This window comes from Halichoerus grypus, chromosome 2 (genome assembly GCF_964656455.1).
Source record: "Halichoerus grypus chromosome 2, mHalGry1.hap1.1, whole genome shotgun sequence".
In the NCBI taxonomy this organism is placed as follows: Eukaryota; Metazoa; Chordata; class Mammalia; order Carnivora; family Phocidae; genus Halichoerus; species Halichoerus grypus.
Genome location: NC_135713.1, coordinates 203,565,373 through 203,584,886, shown reverse-complemented (window position 1 = coordinate 203,584,886; position 19,514 = coordinate 203,565,373). Strand labels below are relative to the sequence as shown.

The 19,514-nt window shown below is 50.2% G+C and overlaps 1 protein-coding gene across 2 annotated transcripts; it reads left to right on the top strand.

Moving 5' to 3' along the window:
* The first annotated feature begins 1,586 nt into the window (after nt 1–1,586).
* On the top strand, nt 1,587–19,487 carry SLC25A19 (solute carrier family 25 member 19). Of its 2 annotated transcripts, none has more exons than XM_036088704.2 (9): nt 1,587–1,698; nt 2,172–2,227; nt 4,568–4,737; nt 4,931–5,086; nt 7,102–7,272; nt 14,755–14,938; nt 15,369–15,499; nt 17,667–17,967; nt 19,365–19,487. In XM_036088704.2, exons 3-8 carry the CDS (start codon nt 4,606–4,608, stop codon nt 17,847–17,849), a joined length of 957 nt encoding a protein of 318 aa, XP_035944597.1. In that variant the 5' UTR covers nt 1,587–1,698; nt 2,172–2,227; nt 4,568–4,605; the 3' UTR covers nt 17,850–17,967; nt 19,365–19,487. The 2 variants fall into 2 exon arrangements, with proteins under 2 accessions (XP_035944597.1, XP_077922189.1); XM_078066063.1 differs by lacking the exon at nt 19,365–19,487 and adding an exon at nt 6,477–6,614 and having other exon boundaries at nt 17,667–19,337.
* The last annotated feature ends 27 nt before the right edge of the window (nt 19,488–19,514 follow it).

Below are 19,514 nucleotides of genomic sequence, written 5' to 3'. Positions count from 1 at the left end.
AGTCGGTTAAGCATCTGCCTTCAGCTCGGGTCGTGGTCCCGGGGTCCTGGGATCGAGCCCCGCATCGGGCTCCCTGCTCGGCAGGAAGCCTGCTTCTCCCTCTCCTACTCCTCCTGCTTGTGTTCCCTCTCTCGCTATGTCTCTATCTGTCAAATAAATAAAATCTTAAAAAAAAAAATCAAACCTGATCTGATGAGACCCCTTAGATCTAACTACCAATATGCAGAGAACACAGGAGGCAGAGGAAGATGTTAAAACAATTCCATGCAGATGCCACCAGCAAGATCCAGCCTGGGGAAAACTCAACAGGACAAACCACCTACTTTCTTAAAAAACAAATAAATAAAGAGAGAAAGAAAGGAAAAGAAATGAGAAGAACATGAAAGAAATTGCAAGCAAAAAAAAAGAAGAGGGAAACCATAGATTTGAAAAGACTTGAGATATATTAACCAGTTGCAATATATAGTCTGGATCTCAATTAGACAAACTTTAAAAAATGACGTTTATAGGCCAACCAGGGAAATGTAAGCACTAATTCAATATTTGATGGTATTAGGAAAATCATTGTTAATTTTTGGGGGGCGGGATGATAGTTTGGGGCATATGCTTTAAAAGGGTAATGCTTGTCTTTTAAGGATACATTCTGAAATGTTAACTGGTGAAATCATATGATGTCTGGTATTTACTTCAAAATCATGTTGGGGGGAATGATGTTTTAAAATTGTGTGTCAGGGGCACCTAGGTGGCTCAGTCGTTAAGCGTCTGCCTTCGGCTCGGGTCATGACCTCAGGGTCCTGGAATCAAGCCCCGCATCTGGCTCCCCGCTCAGCAGGAAGCCTGCTTCTCCCTCTCCCACTCCCCCTGCTTGTGTTCCCTCTCTCGCTGTCTTTCTCTGTCAAATAAAAAAATAAAATCATAAAAAAAATAATAAAATTGTGTGTCAAAGTGATTGCACTAATGAGAAAAATGCAATTAAAAAATCAGGAAGAAATACTGTCCTGCAAAACACTGATGCTACTTGGCGTGAGAGCGATAGGATGAGTCATTTCCCCCTTCGTTTCTACATTTTCTGTAGCGTCTGTAATGTATTTTTGTATTATTTTTATGAGAAATTATGCATAATAAACCCTAGGGGGAAACAAAACTACATTTTTGCCGTCCTCTTCCTGGTTTCCCAAAAACCCATCTACTCTCTCTCCCAAGTCCTCCAGGCTTTAGCTAAACGTCCCGCCATCTTTCCCAAGTTTAGATTATCCGGGTTCTGGGACTACGAGGGTTTTGAGGAAAGCAGATCAAATTCACCGCACCCAACCTTCCCTCCGCTCGAAGGAGGACAGAAGCCACACGCCACTTAGCGCTGCGACCTCCCAAGGGCCACAGCCCTACTTCGGTACGCGCCACCCTCCGACGCGTGAATAACATTCGCGCACGCGCCCGCAGTGAGACTACATCTCCCAGAAGGCTCTGCGCCTACCACGGGGACAGCCTTAGTAGCGGTGGACTACATTACCCAGTGACGCCTTGCAAGAGGTGTTGCCCATCTATGACTATACAACTATTGGTCCAGCCCCTGTCGGAAGCTGCAGGGTGATTGGTCCGGGAGCCCGTCAGTTACTGCCGGGCGCAATTAGTTTTGCTGGTGCATGAGGAGGTAGGAAGAGAAGCCCGCGCGGAGTCGGGCCGCGCCCTTCGTGCCGGGTGAGTGACCTCTACCTTCTTCCTCGCCGTGCGCTCGGGGACTGGGGTCGCACACATGCGCCGGTACTCACGTGGGGGCAGGGTCTGTACGCGCACGTGTCACGCCTGACCTGAGAAGCATCTTCAGGGACGCAGGGCGCAAAAGCTCGCACACATTCGGGACACCCATACACGTGGGTGCCTGCTTCGCGGGCGTCTTCTCGGACTTGGGGGGAAAACGCCCCGAGGCACAGCTGGACACGTGTGTGGGACGTCTGCGGGGACCCCCAGCTGAACACATGGGCACACGGGCACGCGAGCTCACCGCTCGTAGCCCAACGCCAAGGGTTTCCGCAGTAAGAGAAGGGGGATGGCGTAGGCAAACTCCCTCCCACACCCCGCCCACCCTGCTACTCACTCCAGGGTCCCCATCTCTAGATGTTCTGTATATCATGCATATACAGTCATACTTCATTTTTATTTTGTCTCTTTAGGTTACTACAAGGCTTACTGGTACAAGAAGGAAATTAGAACAAGTGGAAGAAGTAAGGTAACTATGGAACTATATTTAACCAGCCCTTTCATGTATATTAGACTTTTACCTTTTTTACAAAGCTTGCCACGTATGGTGTCTTGCATGATCATCCCAGCAGTCTGGGCCAGGTAAGGCAGACATCATTCCCATTTTCCAGAAGAGAGAGAGGAACCCAGGTTAAATAAGCCTCCCAGGGTATTAGGGAGAGGCAGAACTTGAACTCAGGCCTATTGATATGTCCAGCTAGGCAGATCTGCTTATTTATAGAAACGCCTCATTCCCTCCCTGATGGCAGGGCACCCACCCTGCTCAGTGTGACCTCAGCTGTTCCTGGGTGGCTTCTGGAGAGGCTTTGCCTCTCAATCACCTGCCCCATGGTTAAGCTGCTTCTCACAAGTGCCTGGAGAGAAGCAGCTTGACTTAATGTCACAGAGAAGTCGACGGAAAAGGCTGGGTGTCCTCCTTTGAGAGTGTGGAGGAGGAAGCTGCCGAGAAATGGGCACATTCCTGGCAGGGGTGGGGAGGTTTCATACCATGAGACTTTTTTTTTTTTTAAGATCTTGTTTATTTATTAAGAGGGAGAGAGAGAGTTCGCATGCGAGCAGGAGGGGGAGGGGCAGAGGGAGAGAGAGAATCTCAAGCAGACTCCTCCACGAGCACAGAGCCCGTTGTGGGGCTCGATCTTACGACCCTGAGATCATGACCTGAGCGGGAGTCGGAGAGTCTGCTGCTCAGCCACCCAGGCGCTGTGATTTTAGAATACTTTGCTGGTATAGCCATGTAGAAGTGCCTTGTTAATTTTAAGGATGGCTTGGAGCACTACTTTTGTACTCTCAGAAAGTGAGTTTGGGGCGGAGGGAGTGGTGCAGACAGAATTCCAGAGGAAAAAAGAATCGGTGGTGGGGTGGAACTTGGCCCTGTGTGGGCAATGACTTTCCTGTTACTATTGGTATCCAAGAACTAGGTTAACTCTGCAGCCCCTTCTAAAATCATTTTATATTTAGTTTTAGTTGTTTTGGGGTGCTTTAGTTGCCAACCCTTTCCCCAGAGGTAATTTTACCAACTTGTCGGTGTGTGTGCTGATAACAGACTTTTCCCCTATGCTTTCTACTACCGTATGGAGTGTATATAGATATTGCTGTTTTTCTTGTGCAAAAATGGGGTTATACTAGACATACTGTTCCTGAAACATTTTTCCCACGTTTCAGTGTATTGTGGACATCTTTTCAAGTGTGTGTATCGCTCTGGCTTGTTCTTTTTAATGGCTGCATAGGATTCCATTGCTTGGATGTGACTTAGTGTATTTATCCATCCCTCTATTGATAAGCATTTGTGTGATAATCCAGTTTTACAAACAGTGACATAATCCATGACATTTTACACATCCATGGTAGTGTTTCTCTAGAACAGTGGTTCCCAACCAGGAGCAAGTGCTGTGAATGCTAGAGAGGACATAAGGATGACCCCTGGAGGGGAGGTGCTCTTTAGCTGAGCCCTGGTGCATGGGAGGGGCTAGCCTGGGGAAGAGTGAGTGGGATATATGGGGTGGGGGGGTGGTGAGTTGGGGGGGAGGGAGAGCCCCTGCATTTCAGACATGGGGAATAGTAGGTGCAGAATTAAGGTTGGCAGATAGGACCTCAAGCAGTGTTTTCTAGGAACTGGTCAGGAGCAGAGCCCACCGTAGTTGAAGTGGTTGAAGAGGTCGGTGGGGATCAGGTGGGCCAGGGAACATCGTTTCAAAGCATAGCACAGCTCCATGGCTGCAGCTGGGCCTGAGGTGTGCAAACAGTGGGGAGGGGATGCAGGAGGGCCCAGGAGTTGCTGGGTTCTTCCTTTGGATCATGTGGGCTTGTTGGGGAATCCCATGGAGTGCTCCTGGAGCCTGCATGTCGGACGTCGCCCTCGGTGCTCAGCTGCAGTGGGCTCTGCTCCCACACTGGGACTTTACCTCAGGCAGGAGTTTGCCATAAAACCAGGTGTCTTGGAAAGCAAGCTGATCTCTGGAAGTGAACGATTTCCTACCAAGGCTGTTGGTTCATTCAGTCAACAAATGTGAGCACTCACCACGCTGGGCTCTGTTCCAGGCACTGGAAATAAAGGGATGGGCAAATGAGAGCAAGGCCGTGTTTTCACAAGTTCGCATTCTAGTGGGGGAAAGTGGCAAGAAACAGATGTCCAGAGTAAATGTCCAGTATATTAATGCTATGCAGAAGAATAAAGCAGGGCAAGGGGATAAAAGGGGATGTGGGTGCTGTTTTAGATGGGGTGGTCAGGGAGGGCTGCTCTGAGGAGGTGGTTGTGAGCAGAGACCCTAAGAACTTGCTCTGGTGTTAACTCCATGTCTCTTCCTTTTAGATTGAAACTAATGGACGTTGTATGGGCCAGAGGCAGGGATGGTTGGCTATGATCCCAAAGCTGATGGCAGGAATATCTCCAGTTTTGAGGTGGCTGTGGCTGGGTCTGTGTCTGGACTTGTCACTCGGGTGATGATCAGCCCCTTGGATGTCATCAAGATCCGTTTCCAGGTGCCCTTTCCCCCTTTTTTCCCCATGTAATGGGCTGGAGGACAAGTTCTCTCTTTCTTGTTAAAGTAGTTTCCAGATCTTGGAGTTTTGTCAAGGAGAAGCGCTTTGCTGCCCTTGTTACATTTTCCAAAATTTTTTCTTCTCACCCCACACCTGTCCCTGTTGTCCTGACCTTTTCGATTTTGATTCCTAGCTTCAGATTGAGCGCTTGTCTCGCAGCGACCCCGCTGCAAAATACCATGGGATCCTACAGGCTGGGAGACAGATTTTGCAGGAAGAAGGCCCCACAGCATTCTGGAAAGGACACGTCCCAGCGCAGCTTCTCTCTATAGGCTATGGAGCTGTCCAGGTAGATGGCAGGGGAATGGGCCAGGGCTCTGGGTTTGTGTTGCTCAACGGGGGAACACAGGGAAGGTGGGGCCCGTGGGAGATGGTCACCACACTTCTACTCGTCTTAACTGGGGAACTACATGAAGTTCGAAGTCTGAAAATGAAGACAGAGTTAGACCACGCTGTACCATATGGGCATTCCCTTCCACGCGTCCCCCCACCGCGGGGACTTAGCCCCAACTGAATATTAATTAGATGTTGTCCCGAGGAGACTGTCCTGACGTCATGCCCCCAGTGGGCTTGGCAAACGGTGATACAAATGCTTTCATTTTTCAGAATAGCATTTTCACATCTGTACTTCCTCTGAACTCCCAGCAATGTTGTGAGGAAGGTAGAACAGGTGTTTCGTGGGTCACAGAGAAGGGGAAATGAGCTGCCAAAGGCCACACAGCCTGGAGGAGGTGGGACCAGGATGAGAATGCAGGCTCCTTAACTTTGGTTCGCATGTTCATGCCGCTCAGCGCCAGTTGATTTCTCCTTTTTTTTTTTTTTTGAAGATTTTATTTATTTATTTATTTGAGAGCGAGCGAGAGAGCCTGTGCGAAAGCAGGGGGAAGAGCAAAGGGAGAGGGACAAGCAGACTCCCCGCTGAGCACGGAGCCCGACTCAGGGTTCGATGCCACGATCCCAAGATCATGACCTGAGCTCCAACCAAGAGTCGGACGCAGAACCGACTGAGCCCCCCGGCGCCCCGGCACCACTTGGTTTCCTGGTGGGTGGTGTGGACGCCGGCGCCGCGGCACTTGCCGGCCGGGGTGCGGTGCTCGTGGTGAGCCGGGCCCCGCATCAGGCACCTGGCGTGTGTTCCCTCACCGCGGTCCCCCGGCGGAGGCTCTGTTGTCGCTCCCGTGTTACCGACAAGACGAGGCAGAGAGCCTAGGTAATGAGCCAGCCAAAGGCACCAGCTCGAAAGCCGGCAGGGTCAGGATTCCCACCCGGACGGCTGGAGCCGGAGTAGCCCCTGCCTGCCTGTCCTGTGACAGCCCGGCGATGGCTCGGGTCAGGCGCTCATGGGTTGACCTGCCTGTGCGGCCAGCCCTCCGCGGCCACCGCGTGCTCGCAGGACGCCCAGCTGTCTCGAGCTGCCCGCAGAAGAGCTCCGCGTCGGGGGCTTTGTACCGTACAGTACGGAACACGTGGAATTGTCCCGAGAGAGTGTCTGTGAAACACTGCTGTCACCGCTGTCCTGGAGGGGGGCCCGCACCGAACCACAGCGGCTCTCCCCTCCCGGCTCCGGGGACGCGCAGCTAATGAGTAGAACTTAACTTTTCTTTTCTTTTCTTTTCTTTCTCTCTCTCTCTCTCTCTGTCTCTCTCTCTCCCTCCCTCCGTCCCTCCCTTCCCTCTTAGATTTTATTTATTCGGTTGACAGACAGCACAAGCAGGGGGAGCAGCAGGGTGAGGGAGAAGCAGGCTTCCCGCCGAGCAGGGAGCCCAATGCGGGACTCGATCCCAGCACCCTGGGATCATGACCTGAGCCAAAGGCAGGTGCTTAACTGCCTGAGCCGCCCAGGCGCCCCTGAGTACAGCTTTCTGATATAAGAATTTTCCCCTCTATTTTATTTTATTATTATTATTTTTTAAGATTTTATTTATTTATTTGACAGATAGAGAACACAAGTAGGCAGAGAGGCAGGCAGAGGGAGAAGGAGAAGCAGACTCTCCACTGAGCAGGGAGCCCGACGTGGGGCTCGATCCCAGGACCCCGGGATCATGACCTGAGCTGAAGGCAGATGCTTAACAGACTGAGCCACTCAGGCGCCCCTCCCCTCTATTTTCTTAACCCTCTGGGTATTTGGCTCTACTCAAATAGAGTATAAAATGCCGTCTGCTCTTTGCACAAAGTTATATGTTCATTATATTCTGTGACTGCTCAGGGAGAGTATTCCCTCGTCCATAGAACCGGGCCCCACCTGGGTCGTGGTGGTGTATTTGGGGGGGTGTTTGTCAATTACTTTGTCACGTGCTCTTGTAGTTTCTGTCGTTTGAACTGCTGACCGAGCTGGTGCACAAAGCCACCACGTACGATGCCCGCGACTTCTCAGTGCACTTTGTGTGTGGAGGCCTGTCCGCCAGCGCTGCCACCCTGGCCGTGCACCCCGTGGACGTGCTGCGCACTCGCTTTGCCGCTCAGGGTGAGCCCAAGGTGAGTGGCCGGGCCAGAGAAGGGGTGCCCGCGTAACAGAAGGTGTTCCACGAGTTGGGGCTCTTTTCTTTAGAGGGAACAAAACCCCCAGGCGTGCTGCGGTCTGCATCCCCTCCGTCGGTCCATCTGTAAGACCCGTGACTGTGCTGAGCACCATGCCAGGTGCTCGCAGCCTCACGAGGGAGGCGGAACCTACGGGTGGGAAACAGAACAAGTAATGGACAGTAGGTGGACAGTAAAGGCATCCGGGAGAGTGAGACTGGAGATCATATTTCTGGGTTGTTGTGAGAGTGTTTTTGGTTTCCACAAAGAATGGATAGAGGAAATGGGATAGTTGAGTCAGATTCCAGGAAGAACTTACTGAGTGAAAGGGAGGGATTAAATCCTGAAATAGACCTCTGCACCATAATCTTTGTTTCCTGGACATACATAAGAATAGCTGTGTGTGTGTGTGTGTGTGTGTGTGTGTGTGTGTGTGTGTGTGCGCGCTCAACCAAGAAAGAGTAATTTTTCTGTCTCCCTTCTGCTTTAGGGTATTTTTGTGGGGAATGACACTGCTTAAGAATTTGATGTGCTTTAGAATAACTGTGGTTTCAGTTCAGTTCAGTTGCCTGGGGTGGAGATCCTGGGCTGGTGGAGCCCTTTTGTTTAGGAGACATCCTGATGGCTTTTTTGGTTTAGAAAGGGCAGAGTGTCCTGGGAACAGTCTGCAAGCAAACGAATGGGGCATGAGAGCTAGATCCTTCTGTATGGCACTTCAATGGGAAATAGAGTTTTCTCCTGGTGGTGAAATGAGATGAGGGGCCCTGGGCACTGAGCAGAGAGATGGGGGGGAAGGGTGTTTGTAGTTGGAGAAGACAGACAGCTTTCAGCAACATGGTGGCTGCTGGGATGAAAAAAAAAATGAGTGGTGGTGCTCCATCAGCTTCTCTGCTCTGGGCTGCTGGAGTCCTCTTCTATGACTTCCCAGCCCTTAGTGAAAAAAAAAAAATCTATGAGAAGGTATATTTGAAACTAATATAATACTGTATGTCAATTCTACTTCAATAATAAATTTTAAAAAGAGGTCTGTGAGAAGGAAAGGTATAAGAGAAAAGAGAATAACGTATTATCTCTCTGGCTTAGACGACTGAGATAGGGATTTTAGATTCTGGAATAATCAGGAAATCGTCTGTGTGTAAAAGTGAGTGAAAGAGATCTGTTTAAAAGCTGTAGACCCTCCACCTTTCGTAGATCAGTAGCAACCATGGTGTCAGTCCTCACCTTTAAAATGTTTCTTAGGGGCGCCTCTGTGGCTCAGTCGGTTAAGCGTCTGCCTTCAGCTTAGGTCATGATCCCGGCGTCCTGGGATCAAGCCCCGCATCGGGGCTCCCTGCTTTGCAGGAGCATGCTTCCCTCTCTCCTCCCCACTTGTGCTCTCTCTCTCACTATCTCTGTTGCTGTCTCTGTCTCAAATAAATAAATAAAAATCTTTAAAATGTTTCTTAATTAGGGGTGCCTGGTGGCTCAGTTGGTTGAGCATCCAACTCTTGGTTTAGGCTCAGGTCATGATCTCAGGGTCGTGACATCAAGCCCTGCATCGGGGTTCCTCAGAATGGAGGCTGCTTGAGATTCTTTCTCCCTTTCCCTCTGTCCCTCCCCCTGCTTGTGTGCGCTCTCTCTATGTCTCTAAATAAATAAATAAAATCTTTAAAGTGATTTTTAATGAGTGATCTATAAGGTGTATAAAAGTTAAAAAGACATGTGGTTCTGCATGAATTATAACAAAGAAACACTTAACACCCACCCCGATTCCAGTCCCCAGAGGCAACCACTTTTTTTTTTAAGATTTTTTTTTTTTTTAAGATTTTATTTATTTGAGAGAGAGAGAGAGAACGTGCACAGAGGGGGAGTGCAAACCCCGCTGAGCAGGGAGCCCGATGTGGGGCTTGACCCCAGGACCCTGAGATCATGACCTGAGCCGAAGGCAGCTGCTTAACCAACTGAGCCACCCAGGCACTTTTAATACTGGTGGCTCTTTCTTCTATTATTTACTTCCTAATTCTTAGTAACATGCTTATACTACTAGTTCTCTCTCTTTCTTTTTCTTTCTAATTTTTAAATTGTAGACATTAGCTATCAATAGCTACTGTGGAAGATGAGAGTTTACCTCTTCTACCATAACTCTCACGTGTGCTTGCACTTCCTCTGATTTCAGTATGACTGGTTTATAGATTTTGGCTAAATCAATACTGGGTGTCTATGCTGTTATGATTATGTAAATGTTACTGCTGAGCCTTGAAATACATTATGATTACATTTTCTATCTTTGTCTTACCTGAAATTAGTGATTGCCTTGTATTTTATTTAACAGCTTTTCGCATGCTTATCACAAAGTTACCCTCGGGGCGCCTGGGTGGCTCAGACCGTTAAGCGTCTGCCTTTGGCTCAGGTCATGATCTCTGGGTTTTAGGATCTAGCCCCACATCGGGCTCCCTGCTCTGTGGGGAGCCTCCTTCTCTCTCTCTCTCTCCCTCTGCCCATCCTCATACTCGTTCTCTCTCCCTTTCTCTCTCTCTCAAATAAATCTTTAAAAAAAAAAAAGTTACCCTCAAACAGTCTTGATAGGGTCAGCCTGTGGTCATCAGTCCCATGTTATTAGGGAGCCTCTCCTGGAGCCCCCAGCTCTAGCAGCCTTCACCCTCTGGCATCATTATGGACTCTTTGCTCTAGGACTGTTACCAGCTGTTCTGTTAGGAATTCTCTTGTTGGGTCCTGTGTCTTCTTTTTCTTGATTAATCCCTCATTTTGGTGGAGATTTCCAGAGATAACAGCTTCTTTAGAGAAGCCTTGATAGAAAATGCCTACTTACACTTGACTCATGATTTGGGTATAGAATTCTAGGTAGCTCTCAGTGTTGCTGTAGAGAAGTCCAGAACCACTCCAATTAATGATCCTTTATATGAAACTATGACCCCCTCCTGCCTTGGGAACTTTCAGGATTCCTTCTTGATTCCTGGCATTCTAGAGATTTACCAGTGATGTGCACTGGTCTGTGTCTCTTTCATTCATTGTGATGGGCACTTCTGCCTGGACCCTTTAGTCTGAATACTCCTGTTCCTCATGCCTAGAAAATGGTCATGAATGATTTATTCACAATTGCTATTTTCCATTTTTTTCTTTTCTTTCTGTAATTCATGTCAGTTGGGTATTAGACATCCTGGGTCTATCCTCTGGTTGACTTATCTTTTCTCTACTATTGTTTAGCTCTCTCTCTTTCTGTCCTACTTTCTGGGAGGTTTCCTTGCTTTTATCATTTGGGGCCCTCTATTGAATTTTAAAAATGCTTGCTAATGTATGTTAATTCCGAAGAGCACTTTTTTGGTTTGCTTTAGTCTAATTTAATGAAACATCACTTACATACACATTAAAATTCACTCTTTAGTATACACCTCTCTGACTTTTTTTTTTTTTAAACTTCTGGAACTAATTTTTTTCCTTAAAGATTTTATTCATTTATTTGACAGAGACACAGTGAGAGAGGGAACACAAGCAGGGCGAGTGGGAGAGGGAGAAGCAGGCTTCCCGCTGATCAGGGAGCCCGATGTGGGGCTCGATCCCAGGACCCTGGGATCATGACTCGAGCCAAAGGCAGACGCTCAACGACTGAGCCATGCAGGTGCCCCTCTGACTTTTTTTTAAGATTTAATTTAATTTATTTATTTGAGAGAGAACACGAGTGGGGTCGAGGGGGTGGGGGAAGGGACAGAGGGACAAGCGGGCCCTGCTAAGCATGGAGCCCGACATGGAGCTCCATCCCGGGGCCCCGAGATCATGACCCAAGCCCAAGTCAGACACTTTTTTTTTTTTTTTTAATTTATTTGAGAGAACGAGAATGAGATAACACGGGGTAGGGAGTCAGAGGGAAAAGCAGACTCCCCGCTGAGCAGGGAGCCCGATGCGGGACTCGATCCTGGGACTCCAGGATCATGACCTGGGCTGAAGGCAGTTGCTTAACCAACTGAGCCACCCAGGCACCCCTCTGAGTTTTTTGTTTTTTTTTTTTAAGATTTTATTTATTTATTTGAAGAGAGAGACACAGCGAGAGAGGGAACACAAGCAGGGGGAGTGGCAGAGGGAGAAGCAGGCTTCCCGCTGAGCAGGGAGCCTGATGCGGGGCTCGATCGCAGGACCCTGCGATCACGACCTGAGCCGAAGGCAGACGCTTAACGACTGAGCCACCCAGGCGCCCCACCCCTCTGAGTTTTGATGAATGCACATAACCACTACTATAATCAAGATATAAAACAAAAGTTCCATCACCCCCAAATGTCCTCCTGCCCCTTTATAGTCAGTCCCTCTCCATTGCCAGCCTCTGTTAACCACTGGTCTGTCTTCTGCCTTTTTCAGAATGTCAGATACAGGGAATTAGGTCTTACGTAGTTGTTTAAGTAGGCACCCTTCACTTGGAGTCTGCATTTGAGATTCATCCATGCCGCATGTGTGAGTGGTTGGTTCCTTTTTCTTGCTGCATAGTATTCTGTCGTGTGGCCCTACCATGATTTGTTAGTTGGGAGATGTCACGGTTGTTCTCCAGTTTTTTGGTGATTATGACTAAAACCACTACAAACATTCACATACAGATTATTGTGTGAACGTTTTGTTTCTCTTGGGTGAATACCTAGGCATGGGGTTGCTGAGTTGTACGGTGAAAATGTTTAATTTTGAGGAAAAGCCAACCTGCTTCCTACATGGCTGTGCCGTTTTGCATTCCCACCAGCATTTCCAGTTGTTCCTTATCCTCACAATACTTCGTATTATCTGGTTTTTGGTTTTATTTGATTCTTTTTAAAATTTTTTTTATTTCAATTTTTATTTTAATTTAAATTCAATTAATTAACATATAATGTATTATTTGTCTCAGGCAAACAGGTCTGTGGTTCATCAGTCTTATATAATACCCAGTGCTCATTACAGCACATACCCTCCCCAACGTCCATCACCCAGTTACCCCATCCCTCCACCCCTCTCCCCTCCAGCAACCCTCAGTTTGTTTCCTATGATTAAGAGTCTCTTATGGTTTGCCTCCCTCTCTGGTTTCGTCTTCATTTTTTTTTCCCCTCTTCCCCTATGGTCCTCTGCCTTGTTTCTCAAATTCCACATATGAGTGAAATCATATGATAATTGTCTTTCTCTGACTGACTTATTTCGCTTAGTATAATACCCTCTAGTTCCACCAACAATTTTATTCTTTTCTAAAGGTTTATTTATTTATTTGAGAGAGAGAGAGAACGAGTGTGCCTGTGAGCAGGAGGAGGGGCAGAGGGAAAGAATCCCAAGCAGACTCCCCGCTGAGCATGGAGCCTGATGGAAGGCTCAGTCTCATGACCCTGAAGTCATGACCTGAGCCGAAACCAAGAGTTGGGCGCTTAACTGACTCAGCCACCCAGGCGCCCCTATTTTTATTTTATTCTTTTAAATTTTAGCCACTCTACTAGATGTGAATAGTGGTATCTCATCGTGATTTTACCACAGAGATGTTGAATGTATTTTCATGTGCTTATTTGCCCTCTGTGTACCTTCTTTGCTGAAGCAATCTGTTCAAATTGTTTTCCCATTTTGGTGGTTTGTTGTTTTTGTTTTACACATTTTTTCTGAGTCCATGGCTGTGGCTGTCTTCACGTCCTTATAGTCTGTTTTTTGAAGAACAGATGTTTTTAATTTTCTTTTTTTAAGATTTTATTTATTTGTCAGAGAGAGAGCACAAGCAGGGGGAGCAGCAGAGGCAGAGGGAGAAGCAGGCTCCCCGCTGAGCAGGGAGCCCGACGCGGGGCTCGATTCCAGGAATCTGGGTTCATGACCTGAGCCGGAGGCAGATGCTTCACCGACTGAGCCACCCAGGTGCCCCAAAAAAGTCCTAATTTATCAATTTGTTCTTTTATGCATTTTGCTTTTGGTATTTTATCCAAGAAATCTTTGCTTAAGGGCGCCTGGGTGGCTCAGTGGGTTAAGTGTCCAACTGTTGGTATTGCATCAGGTCATGATCTCGCAGTCATGGGATTGAGCCCCGCACGGGGCTCTGTGCTCAGCGTGGAGTCTGCTTCAGATTCTCTCTCCCTCCCACTCTTACTCTCTCTCTCTGTCTCTCAGATAAATAAATACAATCTTGAAAAAAAAAAAAAAAGGAAATCTGCCTAACCCAAACTCACAAAGATTTTTTCCCTCAAAACAAGAGTTTGTCTTGTTCTCTGAATCTTACCTCTTTTTTATTTTATTTTATTTATTTTATTTTTTTAAAGATTTTATTTATTTATTTGACAGAGAGAGAGAGATAGCAAGAGCAGGAACACAAGCAGGGGGAGTGGGAGAGGGAGAAGCAGGCTTCCCGCGGAGCAGGGAATGCCCGATGCGGGGCTCGATCCCAGGACCCTGGGACCACGACCCGAGCCGAAGGCAGACGCTCAACGACTGAGCCACCCAGGCACCCCTGGTCTCCATTTTTTATGAAGGCTTTCCTCAGATGTCTGGTGACCCTCGGCTGCCAGCCTGGTGTTAAAGGGGGCACAGGGAAGCAGAGTGGGACTGTGGGTGCGTGGGGGGCTTGTGGCCCAGTGGCCTTTCTCCGAGTCCTAGCCCTTTCTTGGAGGTCCCCAGGGTGAAATCCTTCAGTGTGGCTGCCAGCGTCCGGGAGCCAAGAGGCGAGGAGGTAGCCAGCGTCCTCTCTTCTCGGTGCAGGGTGCCTCCCCCAGCCGCCCTGTCATTGCGGTACCTCGCCGCGCCCACTGCAAAGAATGCGTCGAAGGGAAGGGTACTAAGAAAAACCAATGCCCGGTGGTCTGCCTGCATGGAGATCGCCTGATGATAGGTTACAAAAGGTTAAATATATGCACCTGGCAAAAAATCCAAATAGCGTAAAATGGTAAGAGTAAATCTCCCTCTTCCCCTGCCCCGGCTTTCCCTCCATGGAGGTCACGCTCGCCCTTCCTCATTTCTCATGTATCCCTGGGGACGGGGGGGGGGGGGGGGGGGTAGTAAATCCCTTCATGGTTTGTTCCTCCACAAGCACTAAACCCGCTCTTCAGCCTCTCACTGTGCTCATTCAGCTCTGTGTTTGGGGGATTAGTCCCGATCCGTTGTGTAGATGGCGCGATGCTCTTTCCACAGCTGCTCTGTGTCCGGAACGGGTGTGTCATCATGTATGTAACCAGTCACCCAAGGGTGGACGCTGCGTCTTTGCTGTCCCGCAGGACACGGTGGCAACTGTCCTCGGACATGTACTCTCGTGCACTTGTGCAGACATACTGGTCTTGTAAATAGCTAGAAGGGGAGTTGCTGCAAAACCCCGCCGTAGGATTTTTGTCCAGCATTTTCTTTGTGCCCTTGGCAGGAGAAGTCATGCTCCTGGCAGCTGGGATTTTGGCCGAGGGGAGGTGCACGTGATGGGCTGCGATCCAGGGCCAGACCGCCCCGCGCACTCACTTGAGCTTCCCGTGTGCCGTCCAGGTGTATAAAACCCTGCGAGACGCCGTGGTGACCATGTACCGGACTGAAGGCCCCTTGGTTTTCTACAAAGGCTTGAACCCCACCTTGATCGCCATCTTCCCCTACGCTGGCTTCCAGTTCTCCTTTTACAGCGCCTTGAAGCACATGCACAAGTGGGTCCTGCCCGCCGAGGGAAGGAAGAACGGTGAGAAGCCCTTACACGAAGAGAATCCGGGTTTCCACTGTCCCCCTCCCCCAAGCCAGAGCATCTCTTTCTAATCCTTGTAGGAGCTAAGGCCTTCTGTCAGAGGCTAGGACATCCCCGTTCTCTGAACCCTGCTCTGTCGCACTGCGAACCAACCGACCAAGCCAGCAGCTGGCAGACCCTTTCAGCCCTTGCCACCCCAGCAGTGGCACTGTCAACATTGATTCTCCTCCCAGGCCTTGAACCGAGTCACACCGCAGAGCCTGCAAGCTCCTCCTTCCATTCCCTCCTTACTGCCATTCGACCCAGAGTGGCGTGTGTGGTTCTCCTCGGAGATTCAGGGTGCTGGTGGGTCTTAGTTTTACGGTGGAGGCTTGTCTTCCCCCGATTGCACTTTCCTCATTTCCCCCCTCAATCCCACTTGGTTCAGAGAACCTCAGAAACCTGCTCTGTGGCAGCGGAGCTGGAGTCCTCAGCAAGACCCTCACATACCCCCTGGACCTCTTCAAGAAACGGCTGCAGGTCGGAGGGTTTGAGCGGGCCCGAGTCACCTTTGGCCAGGTGAGCTGTCCCCCTGCAGAGAGCTCCGAGCCTTGCCCCTCACCCTCCCATTGGTCAGCATTAGCCCCCACAGCCCGTCCCTGGGGATCCCCAAACACATAGGAAAGCCACACACAGCCCTGTGCATGTTGGACACTGTGGGATGATCCAGGCGAAGGAGGGTTCAGTGTTTGCGCTTAAAAAGTGTTCAGTTCAGGGCGCCTGGGGGGCTCAGTAGGTTAAGCGTCTGACTCTTGATCTCAGCTCAGGTCTTGATCTCGGGGTCGTGAGTTCCAGCCCTGTGTTGGGTCCATGCTGGGTGTGGAGCCTACTTCAAGTAAAAAAAAAGAAAAGTGTTCAGTTCAGTTTGGGACAAAGAATATAATCATATAAGAAAGGTCCCCAGGGCGCCTGCTTGGTGCAGTTGGTTGAGCGTCTGACTCCTGGTTTGGGCTCAGGTCGTGAAATCGGGGTCGTGGGTCAAGCCCTACATTGGGCTTTGTGCTTGGTGTAGAGGCTGCTTGTCCCTCTCCCTGTGCTCCTCCCCTGCTCTCGAGCTTCAGTGCATGCTCTCTCTTTCTCAAATAAGTCTTAAGAAGAGATAGGTCCCCAAAATACTAAAGAACCCCGAGGAGACTCCCACTGGTGCATGCGGTTGTTTGCTTTATTCTGTAGGGGTTCCTGGAGAGGGGTGAATGAAATCTGATCAACTAAATTATATATATATATTTTTTTTTTTTTAATTTTTTAAAGATTTTATTTATTTATTTGCTAGAGAGAGAGTGAGAGTACAAGCAGGGGGAGCAGCAGGCAGAGGGAGAAGCAGGTTCCCCGCTGAGCAGGATCCTGGGATCATGACCCGAGCCGAAGGCAGCCGCTTAACCAACTGAGCCACCCAGGGGTCCCTAAATTATATTTTAAAGGCACTAGAAGCTTTGTCATTCACAGAAGCCCCCATTGTAGGTGATTTTGTAATGTTAATAGTCATTCCTAGTCGGCTTGGATTTTGCAAACTGGATTTTCACCTGCTGCTTTGGGGGCACCATCCAGTGGTGGGCTAGGGGTGGAGCAAGGGGGGAGTAACTCCAGCACTTTCCCCTCTGGAATCTGGGAACCTGGGACGTCAGCGCAGGAAGAAACATGCCCGACAGATGTCAGAAAAGAGTGGCCTGCAACTGGAGACAGAAGGGAGGGAGCACTCCTTACTTGGGGGAGGGGAAAGTATTGAGTTAGTTGTAATCCATCTTTGTAGGGAATTCAGAGAAGTCCTGGAGACAAAAAGATAAAACTGACATGTAACTCCCAACACCACCCCCCGCAGAGATAATCAGGCAGAACCATTGGTTGTAGTTTTGTTTCTTTGCATAAACATATACGTGTATGTTTTAACACAGGGTGGAATACAAGATTTTATAACCTCCTTTTTCCACTTACGAACTTGTCCTGAAGGAATGGTTTGAATTTGCACAGGGAGAGTTGCTGAGAGCCCAGGACAGAGGAGAGAGCCTTGTTCCTAACAGATTTTGTGGCCAGTTTGCTGGGAGGACCAGTGGAGGGTGAGGGCAGATCAGGGAGGGAAGAACACCAGGCTGTGGAGCTTGGATTTGATCTTTTTTTTTCTCTTTTTCTTTTTCCTTTTCCTTTTTTTTTTTTTTTTTTTTTAAAGTAAGCTCTACGCCCAATGTGGGACTTGAACTCACAACCCCGAGATCAAGAGTCCCACACTCCACCAGCCGAGCCAGCCAGGCGCCCCTTGACTCTTTATAATGTCATTGTCATCACAACGGGGAGTTAGTGGAGATGTGGAGAGAGCGGGGCTGAGGGGAGTTGGGTCTTGGGGACGCGAGTCTGGCGGCGGCGTGTGGCAAACTGCGAAGGCCGGACTAGAGGCCCAAGCGAATAAGGGCCAGATTCAGATCCGCTGCCCCAGGCGGGCCAGGCGGGCTGGGGAAAGGGCCCTTAAGAGGCCCAGTCGGTAGGCGCTCTGTCCAGTGCTGATTTCCAGGCACGGCCTCTGTTCAGTCTGAATTATTAGTCCACTTGGAAGAGAAAGAAAAGGTTAACTGCTCTGTCCTTTTTGCCTTTGTTGCTCGTCCAGCCAGTGTTGACTGGGAGCTGTGATGTGCCAGGTGCTGGGCTGACGGAAGAAAGAGCCAGCATCCGAGTGTTAATCTCTTCCTCTGCCCAGGTTCGCAGCTACAGGGGCCTCCTCGATTGTGCCCAGCAGGTGCTGCAGGATGAAGGCCCCACGGGCCTCTTCAAGGGCCTGTCCCCGAGCCTGCTGAAGGCTGCCCTCTCCACCGGCTTCGTGTTCTTCTGGTATGAGCTCTTCTGTAGCTTCTTCCACCCCATGAAGAAGGCGGACAGCTAGCCCTCAGGGCAGGAAGGGCGGCCTCCGGAAGGAAGGCAGACTCCCCTACCATCTCCTGCTGCACCGAGAGCTGCTGCCCGCTCCCTGCCTGCCGGGCGGCTCTGGCATCACTAGAAGGGTAGGGGCCTTCTCGGGGGGATGCAGGGCTTGGCCTGTGGGGACGCAGCCATGTCGGTCAGAAGGAGCTTGAGGTGCTTTCTCTGTGTGGTCCTGGCTCGCAGGAAGGGCGGCAGCGACCCCCCTGCGCTTCTCAGCACCTTCTGCCCAGAACTGTCCGGGCTCTGGGGGTGGGGGGCCACGGCTGGAGCCTGAGGGCTGGGATTGGGCCCTTCGCGGGGGCCTGGTCCTCTCGTGTGCGCTCTTACTCCCACCAGCTAATTTAACGCACACCGAAGCTACAAGCACATTCCTTATTTCACTCCATCTTCCCTTCCACATCACGTCCCTCCTCATAGGGTATGAGGGAGGGAACCCTTGGCTTCCTCAGATTCCATTTTTCTCAATACTTGCATCCCTCATGCAGCTTTGCTTCTGGTTCTGAGGGGAAGAATTAGTCACTTTATAGCCCCCGCCCCCCATGCCCAGGTCCCCCTGTCTGTGAAGTTCTGCTCAGGCTGTTCTCTCCCCTGGGTGGGACAGAGTGTGGCTAGAGGGCCTCTGGGGAAAACAGATCCCGGCGGCCCACAAGAAGTGGGGGCTGTGCTGATGGGGAGGAGCTGTGGGTAAAGGTGGCGGCCTTTTCCCCCAGTCTGCCTGGGGTCACTCCTCTTCCGGGGGGTGGGGGCGGGAGCCTTACAGCTGGGCCTGTTGGCATCAGCTGCCCGCTCAGCGTCCCCCTCCATGATCAGCGTGGTGCTGCGTGTATCCTCTGTCACCCCAGGAGGGCCACAGCTCTGAAGCAGCCTCATGAAGGGGGTGGGAGAAGGAAAGGGTCGGGCAGCCAGCCTGCTGAGGGCAGTGGTGTCGGGCTTGTCAGCACAAGAACTCACAACAGCTACTCGTCTGGGCACAGAGGAGAACCTGCAGTAAGGGGGTGAGACCAGGAAATCGACAGAACACAATCACCACCCTTTCCACCCAGTTCTGCCCCCGACCCTTCAGGGGAGCCAGAATGGAGGAGCCGCAGAGCCCCTTGCAGGACTTCACCCAGCCCTCAGTCTGGGCTCTGGCTCCAGCCTCTGCACCCACTGAGGAGGAGGGAGAGCAGGGGCGGGGAGCAGGCCTGTGTGGGTGTCACGGCCCTTGGACCCCTTCCGTCATCAGAGTGGTTTTGGCTCTGGCCTGGGGCTTTGTGACGTGTCTGGGACCCTGAATCCTGAAGCTTCCCTACTCCCGGCTGCGGGTTATGAACATCCAGGCTGTGGGTAGGGGGGTGCTCCAACACCCACAGAGTTTGGGGCACTGGGCTTGGGGCTGCAGGAAAGCTGCCTGAATGTATTTTTTAAGAAACTCCACTTTAGTGGAATAAAGTAAACTTTGTTCTCTTCATCTCTCCTACTCATTATTTTGCTGCAGCTGCTCTTTCTCATCCATTTGCTGGTGACCACTTTGGCCAGCCCTTTTGACAGAAGAACTACTCTGGCAACAGGAAACCGCCATGGACATTTGACTGTGCGACCGGAAGAGGCGCCTTTCCAGCCCCTTCTGGCTGCCCTCCTGCAGCCC